The sequence below is a fragment of the Actinia tenebrosa genome, unplaced genomic scaffold, assembly GCF_029948245.1.
Source record: "Actinia tenebrosa isolate PJP-AT-01 unplaced genomic scaffold, QUT_ActTen_1.0 PGA_scaffold0__85_contigs__length_37466705, whole genome shotgun sequence".
NCBI lineage: Eukaryota > Metazoa > Cnidaria > Anthozoa > Actiniaria > Actiniidae > Actinia > Actinia tenebrosa.
The window spans coordinates 1,740,625-1,755,515 of record NW_028292569.1 but is presented as its reverse complement, the minus strand read 5'-3'; the positions used below and the strand labels follow the sequence as shown (position 1 = coordinate 1,755,515).

The following is a 14,891-nucleotide window of genomic DNA, read 5'->3' as shown; positions in this document are numbered from 1 at the left end:
GTTGAGCGTCAGAATCGCAGTATCCTGAAGAGGTTACGCATTGCTCAAGTGGAACGAAGGGACTGGAGAAGAGAGATGAACAAGTTTCTGATAATGCACCGTAGCACACCACACAGCACAACAGGAATAAGCCCTTCACAGCTTCTATATGGGCGGAACATTCGCACAAAACTACCCCAACTGACTGAAACCAGTTGGGACTATGAGGTGAGAGATAGAGACAGTGAATGGAAAGAGAAGGGGAAACAGTACGCAGACGCCAAGAGGAGAGCACAAGACAGTCAGATCCAGGAGGGTGATCAAGTGCTGGTCAAACAGGAGAGACAGAACAAGCTATCTACACCATTCAAACCATCACCATTCACAGTGATTCAGAAGCAAGGAAACAGTGTTCTCATTGGTGATGGAAGATCTCAGTATCACAGGAATGTCACCCATTTAAAGAAATTCTACGGCAGCAGAGAAAATGTGCCTGAACCCAGGACCACATCCTCAGAGCTTGATGAGATTGACCCCTGCTTTGATGATCAACCTCCTGGAGGAACTTTCAAGGCGACCACAGCAGTAGGAATGTCACCTACCCAAGCCAGCCAGGTTGACCATTCGGGTCAACCCTGCAATCCTAACCTTCAAGCTACTCGACCTACTCGTGCAAGGATGCTACCTGCAAGGTTTGATGACTATGTACTGGGCTATGTTGGGCCTATAACTTTTGTCTGACTGTGAGCTTGCTAAAGCTTATGATGTTTAAATGTTATGACAGTTAAAGACTTTGGGCATCTTAGTTTATTGCTGTTTTGCTCAACCATGTGTGAACTCATGTTTTAAAAAAAGGGAGAGATGTAGTGTTGGTGGATTTACCCACCCCACCCCTGTTAGGTTTGCAAGCGTGCGAGTGCGCATGTGTGTAATAAAGAGACGAGCATCAAAGCACATGGTTTAGTGTAGTTGATTATTATTTAGAAAATACACCACATTATTGTAAAGACATTTTAGTATATAAATTAGAATTATGAAATATATATTTGATTTTTATAACGGGGTTAACTATAATTAATAAAGACAAGCTTACTAACTTGTATGACAAAGGCAGCTTACCCCCAACGAAGCGAACATCACTAAAGAATGATGCTAGCTGTATGCTTAGCATTGTCGGTATTATCCGAAACAGTAAAAAACAACGCATTTTGCTTCTCCTCGATTACAATAATTAATTGTATTTCATCTGAAAATAATGTACCTCTGGAATAAGAATATAACACCTCACAAAGTTGCTTCGCCTTACATACCTAAATGGGAAAAGAAGGGTGTTTTCTTATTGAGAAAGGTCTGGGAACGAAAATGCGAGGCTCGTACCTAGGTCTCCTCGGTTTCGAGAAGAGAAGACCCTGGAAACATAGCCTTGTAGGTTTTTGGTTTTAGTTGGCATTTTAAATGTATGTATGAAAGAAGATCATACCTGAAACTGGGTTACGATATGCTTTCAAACACGTTTTTTCAAGTAGTAATGCTCATAGCAATTACGATTAGCCAAGGTAAGCTTAATATCAATTTGCTGACATTATTGTGAAGGACGATCGTGGGCAAAAGATCACCAAGTCAGATTGTTTTGAAACTAGACATGACACTAGATAGAAGCAAAATAAGCAACAACGCCAACAACAAAAAATGTCGGTCACCGACTCCATTTAGCCGTTGCAGTCAATTGTTCACTTTGGTAAAAAGTTATTCAGTAAAACAGCGGGTTCTTGGCGCTATTTTCGGGTAAATTGGGGATTCTTTTTTCCTTCACATATTTGGGCTGTTGCATGTATTATTATCCAACAATGCAGATTTTATACTTCCTTGTTTCAACTTAGTTACGTATGCACCTGTCACTGGAAACCCCCACCCCAGTGAAGTATATGGGGCATTAGACATAAGCAAAGCTAAGATAGTGCACCATATACAGGGGACGTTTTTTATTTCAAACCCTCTATCAAACATGAACAAAGTCCCCCACTATGGGGGGAAACTAATTTACTAATACCTATATATTAGTTTAATTTCTTACACACGCTACTTATGTATATTCTTCCTACATATAATACATACACACAGGTCAACATAGCATGTCCCTATCCTTTCGTTAGGTAGGGTTAATCTTCTGCCGCTACAAGTTTTGAAACATGTAGGTCGAAAATACTGACCTCTGCCTTGTGTCTTAACCCCTGATGATAAATGCTAGTAAATCAAACGACTACCCCAGAGCTTTCTTATTTTGTCATTCTTTACAATTTTTATTGTAATCCCCACCACACCACAGGAACGCATGAGCTCATGTTTAGTAACGATGCCTTCACTCGAAACGCTTTTATTCTTAATTCAATATACACTGTTTGATATACTTAATCATTTACTGTACCTTTGCTACCTATCTACGATACCTATCCATATTATACTCATATAAGTCTCATACGCTCAACTCTGTCAATCGCCTTACTGCCTTGAAGTTTATTTATTTTTTATTTAATTTATGTACACTGTATCTATATCTTTTCTTTTTATTATCATTTTTCTTTAATCATTTTTTTGATTTTTTTATAAAATGAAACTGAACAGAAGCTACACATTTTAAATGTTGACAAACTTTTATATTAAAAATATGAAGTCCAAAGCAAAAGCTCTTTAAAACATAAAAGTTTGAGGCAAAAATATTGACATTGGAAGACTGCCATCAAAGCAAAAAATACAAGATCAATCTCTTAAAGGGGCACTTGGATGAAAATGGATAAAAATTGGAAATGACTTTAAACTTAGTTAAACGTATCTACATGTATATGGCCTCAATAGTAGCCAAGCAACATACTTTCTTAACAGTAAAATGTAGCGGATAAAAATTTTCAGTTTTATTCAGCATCTAAATTTGGAGTAAATGAGGTTATTTACTCAACCCTAGTGTTCTTTCTGCTTTTGAACTGAAATATCTCAATAGCAAGAGGCTCCCAGACTAAAATGTTCACTAATCTGGTTTACTTAATCATAATTGAGTCATATTATCCACAAATACTTCAATTATTCGGACTTTCAAAAATTGGGGCGTTTTCATCCAAGTGCCACTTTAAATTTATTCTTTACCAATATCAAAAGGACAGATGAGCTCTCAATTCAGATATTCATATATAAAACATACCAAAAAATGTATTCACTCGCTTATATTGTGCCACCATCTTGGAATTGTAAGAAGAAAAGCACATGGTTGCTCTGCCAAGAATCCTCCAACCCAGTCCTTCACCTTTCGAAATTGACAAATCCCCCACCCCCATGGTAAAAGAAGTGCCCAAAATATTCAAATCCCCACCCCTAAAAGCCAGGCAAAGTAGTAAAACATGTGTAATCCTCCAACCCATCGGGCAAATCAATAGATCAAATCCCTAATAATTCCCCAACTATGCCCCATACCTCCCTGGGGTGGGGTTTTCAGTGACAGGTGCATTATGGTAAACATAGTATAAGTTATTTTATGGCCCATGGTATGGATAAAATGAAATACCACCATTATGTCAACAACCACCTTAGGCAATATCCAAAAAGGTATAAGGAAAATACTGTAGTTTTATCAGAGCTTTTAGAAAGTAAATGTAACAATGCTTTTGGAGTATGCACTGGGTTGCCCAATATGCTGGTATGCTGGAGCTTATTTAACACTTGATTAATTATATATCTTGTCAACTTTCACAAGTGTTTAGATAATAATGTTTTTCCTTCTATTGACACCAATGTTCAGCAAGGACTCTCAATGCATCTTAAGGATCAAGCTTCAGCAGGTTTGGTCTGGCAGAAATTGAGATCTTTGAGTTCAAACATTGGTATCAATATACAGACTGCCAGCTTATTGATGGTGTCATATTCAACAATACAGCTGTAGTTAAGACCCAAGGAAAAAAAACTGAATATTGTTAATAAGAAATGCTTGGTCTATGATTACTGTAAAATTAATGTGATCAGAGAGATCTGATTATATGTCAGTTTTACATGCCGACCATTCAACAATTGATGCATTAATTAGGGAACACAAGCATTTGGCTATGGTAAACTTATCATTGAGAAGCATGAAGGGATTAGCTTGGATACTTTGGATAAAAAATTCTCCATATTCAAGAAATAAATTTCTACATAAATTCAACTGCCTTATTTATGAAATGCTATTCATTAGGGACATATAAAGCCTAACCTTACTACTCAGAATGATTCCATTCTCACTAAACTCTTAAATTAGTTGTTTCTTCCTAGGTTGTTTTCTTTCTTTCTTCTGTTGTAACTTTGCATTCATTTATGGTCTGCTTCTCTATTTGTAGTTGCATTTTTTTCATTTTTTGCTTGATGATGAGGCTGTAGCACACATCAAAGACTAGACTGTTTTAGAGCTATAAGAGATTAAAGACATTTCAAGTTATGATATTTTGCTTATGCGCTACCTAGTAAGCGTATCGATCTGAGTATCGAACACATGTAAATTAGGATCAGTTGGGGGTGGGAATTATCTTACAGTTACTATGGGGTCGGTGGGGTAAGGATTTAGCTTGTAGTTTACACAAAAGTGTAAGAATAATGGGTATATTTAGTCGGAGGGGTGGGATATTACCGTAAATTAGATAATTGTAAATATCATATAGGGGTTGTTTTAAGGGTTGGAAACATGGGATAAGATTTTTATTGGTTTTATAGGGTTCTAGATAGGTGTCCCCAATTAGTTTATTTAAATAAGCTAGAACGACATGACACAGTAATAAAGTTTATTATTATTATTATTATTATGCTGTCTCTTATATGATGGCTTTTTTGCCATACTCCATAAACTTGACACTTCCACTCAAAAATTCGGAAGTCTTTTTTTATTATATTTATCATGTCATTGTTTTCTGTTATACAGCTAGCTCTGAAACCCTAAGGAGAGAAAAAGGAGAAGATGCAGTCTTCATGTTTAACACCAATACAAGTATACTAGACGTGTCATGGGGAATACGAGATGGTAACACTAGTCGTTTTAAACTAGTGCTGATAGCAAAAGACCCTTCTTCTGAAAAGTTAACGCCTAATGCTGATTACGCAGAAAGAGTTAGTTTTGTTGGTAATTTGACAAAGGGTCAGGCTTGGTTCAAGATCACAAACCTGAACATCCATGACACCAATCAGTACATGGCAGAGATCGTTGCAAAAGGAACACCATCGGGACAGTATGACTACATATTTACAAAACTTGTTGTCCCAAAACGAGGTAGTTTATTAGTATAGGCCTGCAGAAGCTTATATTCACCAACATAATTTGTCACCAAACATGCCAAATTACTTATTCCTAACATTTTCATCACTCGTTTCTTTATTTATTTAATTCCAGGGTTCCCAGGGGTCAGGGAAAAGTCAGGGAATTTTGTTTAAAGTTAACCATGAGTATCTGTCTGATACTTTTACTGTTTGCAATTTTTGAATAAACTGACAAATCTTTACAAATAATAAATTGAAAAAATATTAAAGTATTTAGTATCATTTATGCGCCGGACAGTTTAATTATGTTGGGTATCCTGTGCAATATGATAATAGAGGGGCCTTGGAAAAAGTTAGGCATATGGCCCATGCTTGCCAATTCTTGCCTATGTGGCCATATTGGTCAGTGAAATCTGTTATTTAGTCAGGGAAAAGTCAGGTAATTTTTATTTTCCAAATGTCTGGGAACCCTGATTCGTTTGCATTATTTCATTATTAAAACATTGAATAATGTAGTTTCCTTTTACATTGGAATATGAAGTGTGACCTTTGAGTTCAGAATGTGTCATTTCTCACATTTTAGCCAGAAAACATAAGCATTAAAATTCCATTAAGTCTCAGATCGCCCATTTCAGATCTCTGACTGACAATGTTTTTAACAATAGGTGATGCAGTATACAATATGTGAGCAGATTATGAGGTTTCCCAAAGTTTGCCAGAGTGAAAGTCATACAAAACGTTTTTTTTAAATCCTGATTATATGCATAGACCTTTGCTTCCTCTTTCTTCATTCAACATTTCCATTATGGAACAACAATTGTAAATAATAATGATTTGCCCTCAGAGCTCAGGCAATCTACATCACCAACGTCCCTTAAATGATTACTTGCTATTTAATTATCATGACATATTTTTGTCCTCCTTTGAGACCTACAACATCTATTCTTGGGTAACAAAATGCTGCTGCTCTATTGCAGGACTTAGTTATTTTTCTTTATTTACGAGCTATTTATTGGATCTTTTTCTATATAGTTTACATGCAGTACATGTTATTATTTGTTTTGGTGAATTTATTTATTTATATATACGTTTTTTGTAATTTTATTGGGGGACTATCCTGTAGATAGTATCACCTGTCTAGTTATCATCAATGGTTTGTTTGAAGCATAATAAATAAATAAATTTAAAATAAGCAATCAAGGTTTATTAGTTTAGATAAAAGATTGTTACTATTTAAAGGATGCCTGATCATGTGCTTAAAAATAATGAATTTCATTCAAAAGATCTAATTTTGAAAATAGACACTTTATTGGTCATTTATTTTCAATTGATGACCCTATTTACTGTATATGTCTCAATTTTCATCCACTATATCATTGTAATTACATTGTAAGCATTAACAAACAATGTGGTTCTGGTGCCTTTTATCAATGTTATTTCCTTTTCACAGTTTTTACCACAGTCCCATCAACTACAAGTTTGACATCATCTAGCATCCTAACAAAGGACCCAACAAATCTGCCATCCACCAATCCACCAAGTAAGTTTTTCTCCTAAACTACTCATCGTTTTAGTCTACATTTATAAGCAATAAAAAGAATTCCATATTTGCTTGCACTGTCAAGCTAATATTTTTGAGAAAAGTTTTAGAAATAACAGGCAGGTGCAATACTTGATGTTGCAGGCTTAGCTGACTCACTTGTTTGCCTTAGACTTGCCGTAGAGGATAACATGGAATTGATATCTATCATCAATAAAATTTGTGGTTAATTGTTGTAATAAATATTATTATATACCAAGTGTCAAAGTTCAATTTTCCTCAATTTCTATTGGTCGAGATTGTGTCTCACATGGACGTGAAGAAATTCGACTGTTTCCTGGCAACCATTCTGGGAAGGGAATATTATGTTATGGATCGGGAATAACAAAACCAGAAGTCACGTGATTGAAAAAATATAAATACCGGAAACAAGAATTATATCCAAATCCTATCCTACAGTACATTATTGCTCTTTTACTCCGACGAAGGAACTAGCATCTGAACATCAGTTTTTCATCTTTTCACGGTGTGTAATTTACCCTGATTAAAGGCATTACCTTCCTATTGGGCTTATGTTTACCTGGACCACCAATGATATTCACCTAGGGGCAGTCATGAAAATGCTAAAGTAGCAGTCCAATAATAAGTTGCTAAAAGCCAGTGGAATTTTTTAAGCAAGTGCTTAATAAATAATAACACCCTAAAACATAGTGACAGTATTCTCAAATCATACGGATTGGAATGATCCTAAAAGAGAACCCTATCCTGCAATTTCTTGCAAAATCAGAACTTTATCTTTTTTAAATGTGAACTGGTAATAAGGTGATAAACTTGGGCTTTGTAACTTTAAAAAACTTTGGGAAAAAGTAAACTATTGTTTTCACAGAAGTGCTTTTATATATCAAATCAATTATCTTGAGCTCCCACGCAAAGATGCTGTCCAGCTGTTTTGTAATGCTATGCACATTCACTAACTCTATCTTTAAGCCCTGCTAACAGAATTATGTTTAAGGCAATGTTTTATTTCTCATTTCAGTTCTTAATAACTTGGCAACATCTCTTAAAGTTGTCAGAGATTTTTCTAAAGATATGTTGGATAATACGTCTGAATCTTTCAGAAAATTCGCAAACGATTTCGAAAATGAGGTAAGCAATTATTTATCATTATTATTGACATAAGTAAAATCTCATCCAAGCTTTTAAGCTCTGATTGGTTATAATGTAAATAGAACCGAAAGTTTCGCCACTTTCCCTAGCTATAACTTTCCTTGGTGCAACATTGCGTACCGGCCTAGTAGTCTGGAACACCCACAGGTTTGAAAGTTCGGCCAATTTCATTCCTAATCCATAATATTGAGTTTTACTTAATTTCGTAATTGTTAAAGAGATATTGAATGAAATTGAAGAAGGAATCCTACAATGCAAATCTTATTTCATTTCCAAAATATGCTATATTAGCGTACTGCACTGTACAAGTATAGCCAAGGACTGCCGGAAGAAAGGATTTGACTAATGAGTTGTTTGTTTGTCGTTACTTTTGGTTGTAGCCAAATATAATCGTTAACATTTATGGAATTCTCTAACAGGCCCGAAACATTTTCTTTTCTTTTCTTTTTATTTTGTTTTTTTCTTTTCTTTTTTTATTTTTTACGATGCTATTACTTTTCCTATTTAGATTGAACGTGCTTATGAAGTTGAACAAAAATTCGAACGCACAACAGTAATACGACTCAGGTATGCCTAATATTCATAAACTTTCGGGCAGGAGTGTCGCATATTGTGCGTTCTTTAGCAGATTGCATTCACATCGCCCATAGCTCATTTCGGGTTTTTTTATGAAGCAAGCAACATAACTTTCATCAATGTTTTGCAGCAGAACATTTAACAACCAGTCTCGAGGAATTGTGAACTGGTAAACAGAGTTTAGCAGCTCAACAGAGCTATAAATTTCTGCAAAAACACTGTTTGACGCCGACAACTGACCGCTAAAAAGAGGTTGATCGCTTAATGGGTGACAGCTTAATATAATTTATACTATAGCTGTATATTATTTTCAGGAAGTAATGAAGTGTGCTATTAACTAGCTTATAGTACACTCATCAAAATTACTCGACTCTGATTGGTCGAGAGGGGTACAATTATAGCGTTAATTGTACTCGAGATCGTGCGATTTCCTATACTAACTATGTGTAATTTTGTTAAATGTTTGTTTTAGTATTTTGCCGATGCTTTCTTTAAATAGCAATAATAGTGATTCCTATTCCATTTTAGGAATGGCAGCATCAATGTCACGTTTATTGTCTTTTTCAAAAGTGGGATAAGCCCTGCCAATGCTTGTGCTCCACTTGAAAAGGCAATAAAAGAAGATGGCAAACTTGGAAATTTTGAGATTATACCAGGCTCGTTAGAATGTTCCAAACCAAATCGTAAGTATTTCGGGCATGTTTAAAAAGAATTATCGATTGATTTCTGCCATTTCATTAGGTGATTCGACTATTCCTGGTTTTTAATCATTCCAAGGGAGTGGAATTACAAAAGACACGGCGGCCATGTTGGATGATATAACAAAAGAAACTAATGACGAATCTTGTGTTTAATTCATCCAACATGGCGGATATGAAAACCATCAATTGTAAGTAGCACTGCAACTGCAATTGCTGGATGAAGCAATTATAGATCAACTGAATGGTTCACGGTCAAAAGCCCATTGAGTAATACCGAATAGTGTATTGATTGTTTAGGTCTTCAATACTGCCGAAAGATCCAATATTTTTTTGAAAAGACTAATAATTGAAAAGGGCTAGAAAATAAACTAAACGGCAGGACCTAGTTGGAAAACGCTGTCGACGGATAAATCTTATCCAGTGGATAAATTTATAACGGTTATTGAACTGAGAGAAGTGCTGTTGTTTTTTTTACCCAAAAAATACCCTAAATTAATCAATTTATTTTTAATGCTTTTCTTTGGCTTCATTTTGTGTGTGACTTAATTCCCGGGGGGGGGGGGGGGACTCCGGGAAAAAAAATACCGGAGATGCTCGTCGGAAATTGTCAAAAAGACCCGAAAATTTGTTTTTCAAAAATTCGCATTTAACGCCCTAAAAGATACCAAATCGCGAATTTTTACCCCTAAGAGATACGACGAGCATCCCCGGTACTTTTTTCCCGGAGTCTTCCCCCCCCCCCCCCCCACGGGGATTTAATTGTTAAAATCCTGCAAATCCTGCGATTTAATTTCCTCTTCAAAACATTGAAGAAATAGAAAACCAGCGCGCGTGCTGTGTGACAGAACACGACAGAAGTGTTAGAAGAAGCACGACCCATAGCAAGAGAGCACGTTAAAATTTTGATTGTGTTGGTTTATCGATTTTATCGCACCTATTCTAAGATATGCCAATCGTTCCTTGTAGTGCTTGTTTACGTGCGCGAGCTACACTTTATGGCAGGCGTTCCTTGCTTTAGTGGGGCTAGCGAATTTACTCCGAAAACCGACGAATATCTTGTAAAAAAGGATTACACTCGTCATTCCCGATCGTAAGCCATTCGGATCGGCCGAAACCAAAACATTACGAGGAACGCCTGTCACAAGATGGATTGCGCGCGCTAGATAGATCAACCAAGAACAATAACTTTATTTACACAAACAAAATTTTAATGTGCTCCCTTGCGCGTAGTGGTCACTTCTCAAGTGTTCTGCCAACCCCCGCGAGCTTTACAAATACAAATTACAATAAACGTTATTTTAGATAGGAGTTACGCAAGTGAAAGTGCGCGCGCCTACTGAGTGCTCTCATAAAGCATGCGCTCCCAATAAATCAGAACACGAGATTTAGTTACCTTACAGTTATTTTGTAAATCTGTTTTGTTGACAGCATCTACCCCCCGTCCACCAGCTTCTACAACTGGCGTGCATCCTGGAATAATTGCTGGTGTTGTAATTGTTGGAGTCCTTGCTATTGCTGGTCTGGTCATCGCTATATTATTCGTGTGCCGCAAAAAGTCATCCAAGAAAGGTAATACAAAGCTAAATGAATGCTTCTGTATTTTAAGGTTGAATATGCCGTCGTCTTTTTCTTTCTGTGCACCCCCCCCCCCCCCCCCTCACCAAAAACAAAACCCCACAAGAAAACGAAAACTTGTCCATTTTGTCCAATGCTTATCCACTTTCATAACCAAACGTTAATGTTGCTTGAAATTCAGTAACAAGTGAATAGGAAGGAAATTTAAATGCCATATAAAAAATGGGAACTAACGACATTACGTTTTCAAACCTTTACACCCACGCAGTCCAAACTAATATCGGCTAGTCGTCATAAAAACCTTTACATTTTATCAAACCCTGTACGGTTACGACCTCTAGGCTTACCAAATTCAGGGCAACGGGAGAAAATAGGGAGATCTAAGACAAAAAAACCAAGGTGAATCAGGGGTGACACCTAACAAACTCTACTCACATGTGATGCAAAGTCCAGGAATCGAACCCGTGACCCTAGAGGTGAGAGGCGAGTGCCCTGCCGCTATGCAACCCTAGATTTCCAACAGTTGCTTGAAATTTACTCAAATTAGTTTGATATGCAATGGTTTCTGATACCCTAATCTGTCTTCTTTTAGCTTATCGCAATTCCACAGAACCAGGACGAGGGTAAGTTTATAATTTAATTTGTTTAGCTCGTGCTGTCTCACGGTTAATGCTTAATCGGTTTATTTATGTAAATGAATTTCCAGTGCTCTTTTTTTCACTCTCTTTTTCCACACTCTTCTTTGTTCTGTACTGCTCTGCTCTGCTCTGCTCTGCTCTGCTCTGCTCTGCTCTGCTCTGCTCTGCTCTGCTCTGCTCTGCTCTGCTCTGCTCTGCTGATCTTAGTTTCTTAATATTTGATATCATTTTTAGACATGAAATGGATACAAGATATGGTGAACCAGAGGAGCAGTATGCCAGTGTACAAACACCGGGTGCTTCAGTTCCATAACAGTCAGCTGACCAATCATTACCCCAGTACGCCGTAGTTGACAAAAGCAAGAAAAACAAGAACAAACCTAGGGTATGTCAAAATTGAATTCAACAGGGTGATCCATCAACAGTTCACCCTGGATCTTAGTTGACTAAGTTATCATTAGAGAAACGTATTGTGCTGTACTGTAGTGTAGTGCACTGTAGTGAGCTATTGTTTAAAAATGAATTGACACGAACTATGCGAAAAAAAATCAGCAGCACTTTGTGGAATCACATGTATATGCACTGAAAATCTTTTTTCCCAATCCAGAATCTGACCTTTTTTTTTGTGATTATCATTCATTATATTATTGGTTTTGTAAAAAAAAATTCCCCATTCTTAGGAGCCTGGTGAGCTTGTCTATGCAGAATTGGATCATGATCACAATGCAAGCATGAGTTCAAGGCCACCATCAGACCGACGTTCAACTGGTGCAACTGGCGATACAGTTTATGCAGACATTCAAAGTGAGAAAAAGAAACAGCGCTACCCGCCACCACAATATGGTAACATACAGGATAACAGCTATGCTTGAAGGTTAACGACTCTATATATCTACTTATATAGAAGGGCTTAACAAATAGGTAACCTGCAACTTGGCCTGCAGTTTTGCAGGAAAAATAAGCAGGATGGTTGTTAGCAATGTCTCGAAATTGTTTTTTTTTTTCTTTGGCTTTTTGTTTTTGTTTTTGTTTTGTTTTGTTTTTTTTTTTTTTGGCAAATAGTTTTTGCAATTGTTTTTTTGTAAGTATAGATCGATTTATCATATTTTTGAATGATTGTAGCAGCAATGTCGGACATTGTAAATTGTTACAGCAACTTAAAGCATTAGCATTACTTCTGGCTTCTTGCAAGGTATTGATGTTTTCATGATTGAACCAAAAAAGTGCATACTTTTATAGGTTAGAATCATGATCAAACAATAATATCTAATGCAAGATAAACATTTTCAATGCACAAACACAAACTAGACCACATTTCTTTGTTAGAATGCCTAATTGCAGTACTGTGACCTTTTTTAATTGAACCTGCATTGCTCCTTATTGCTATTAACATCCAAATTTGGAAGTCAAGTGGCACTGCATATTTTTTCCTGCTTTTGCAGTCAACCACTTTATACGGTAAGATACCTTTCTTAAATTAAGACAAAGAGAATGCAAGCAGGCCTAACTTCATTGGCATTTCTTGAATTCGTTAACATGATGCATTGTGGTCTAGCTGAGGTAGAAACAACACCATTTAGGTATGATGAACAAAAAGATGTTCGCACCCAAATTGAAACACAATGCACCTTGTTCGCTATCACCCTCATTAAAGAAATATTGCAAATAATTCCATTATTTAATCAAAAGACGTTTGCATCCAAGCTAGACCAGAATGCACTTTGCTTATTCCAGGGAACAGTTGTACTGCAGCATTTTTGTTATTAAGCAATTGGATCAGAAGCTGAATTGCAGGACTGAGTTTCTAATGCAAGTGTAATTGTAGTGCAATCCATAAACTAAATGGCTTGCAAGTAATAGGGTCTAATTGTTCTAGACATTGATATTAATACTAAAAGGGCATAGTAGCTTTCCGCTTAGTGGCAATTTTCATATAACTCAACTAAGCCGGCTAGTTGAATTTCCTAAGTCAAACATTAAAAAAATACATGCACTACCATTTTGAAGAAATCAAGAAAGTAATTTGCTATGCATTAGATCATGATTTTGATTCATAGGAAAATTATATTTTTAAAACGCTTTGACAGTGGATTTTTAGTATATACAAAATGACCAAAAAAAATAAGACAACTATTCTAAATGTTTCTTCATAACGAACATTTAATAGCCTATAGGTATACTCTCCTCTTTAATTCAGTTACGTCCAGCTCACTCTTAACACTTACTAGGCACTCTATTGAAAGATATGTAGGAATATTAAACTTCCGCTTTCAGAGTATGGTCCCTGAAGGGAAAGGGGACATCCAAGACCACTTGGTCCCATATTGAGTATGTCATTATGAATAATTAGATTTGCAGATGTTTTGGCTTCTTGACGTTTTTCCTAGAAGTCTCTAGTCAACGGATTCCAAATATAGATTGTGATTCATGGAAATGGAATCTATCAATGTCATGTGGAAGTAAACACCTTTTTCTATTACTTCTTTTATGATTAATGGATCGAAAGTGTCGAAGATTATGACATACAATATTAGATATTGTGAAAACAATTAAGGTTACTCGAATGTTCTGTACCATCCGCTTTTCTTTGAAGTCTGTTTTTTATGTAAATGTCTATTGATGCTTGATGGGATCCAAAACCTGGTGGTGCAGAATGTAAACATCTAGTGTCAACAAAACCTAACTCACGTTATTATCATTCCTTCTTTTTGATTACAATAAACTTGCCAAAACGTGTATTAAGCCTACATAATATCCTTGGAATAACTTCTGATATCTCATGTCCAAAGGTTAAAATACACAAGACTGGTAACTTGGTGAAATTTGAATTCAGTTAATAGTATTAATGACGTAACCTCTATAACATTGTCAGACAGTTCTTGGAAAGTTGGGCATCAATATTTAATAGTCGTGTTCCCAACTGCTTCTCTGTCTACGCTTATTTTTGAGATTAAAACCATCCTTGTGCTTCAAGATATGATAGAAAATGTTTTTTATCTGTAATACTAACTTTCTATTCAAAGAAAAGTCGAAATAGGACGCCAAATTCAGACCTTGGACCATTACATCAGCAAAACAAAATTACCATATCTGTCTTTATTCAGCTCGTTTTGCTGAAATGAGGTTAAAGTTGAAGTGCTTAAAATGAAAACATTTTTGTTATTCAGACTCTTCTAGAGAGGTGTCACGCTAGAATGGTAGATTTTAATCATGTTTTTGTTTGGTTTAATAATTTTCTCATGGTTTCAAAGTGAACTTTCTCTGTGTGTTTCTTATGATAGTAACTTAGGTATTTGAAATATAAATGCACGGCTAACTTCCTCATTCTTCCTCTCTAATAATTTGATCCGTACTCTTGTTTTAACAAAACAATTTAGTACGCAAATAAAACTTGGGATTAAGATAATTTAGTTCCCGTAGCGACGTAGAATTTATAAAATTCTTTTCAAT

General features: G+C 36.0%; 1 protein-coding gene across 1 annotated transcript; it reads left to right on the top strand.

The window, feature by feature from the left end:
* The first annotated feature begins 1,375 nt into the window (after window positions 1-1,375).
* On the top strand, window positions 1,376-12,484 carry LOC116289938 (uncharacterized). Its single transcript, XM_089025723.1, has 10 exons — window positions 1,376-1,535; window positions 4,913-5,257; window positions 6,695-6,784; window positions 7,821-7,930; window positions 8,460-8,518; window positions 9,056-9,210; window positions 10,657-10,797; window positions 11,396-11,426; window positions 11,676-11,826; window positions 12,122-12,484. Exons 1-9 carry the CDS (start codon window positions 1,439-1,441, stop codon window positions 11,752-11,754), a joined length of 1,107 nt encoding a protein of 368 aa, XP_088881849.1. The 5' UTR covers window positions 1,376-1,438; the 3' UTR covers window positions 11,755-11,826; window positions 12,122-12,484.
* The last annotated feature ends 2,407 nt before the right edge of the window (window positions 12,485-14,891 follow it).

Excerpts from the sequence above, each read along its gene's own strand:
- LOC116289938 (XM_089025723.1), top strand. The coding sequence starts at position 1,439 with ATGTATGAAAGAAGATCATACCTGAAACTGGGTTACGATATGCTTTCA. Across the intron at positions 7,931-8,459 it reads CAAACGATTTCGAAAATGAG|ATTGAACGTGCTTATGAAGT; the intron begins GTAAGCAATTAT and ends TTTCCTATTTAG. Across the intron at positions 10,798-11,395 it reads CAAAAAGTCATCCAAGAAAG|CTTATCGCAATTCCACAGAA; the intron begins GTAATACAAAGC and ends GTCTTCTTTTAG.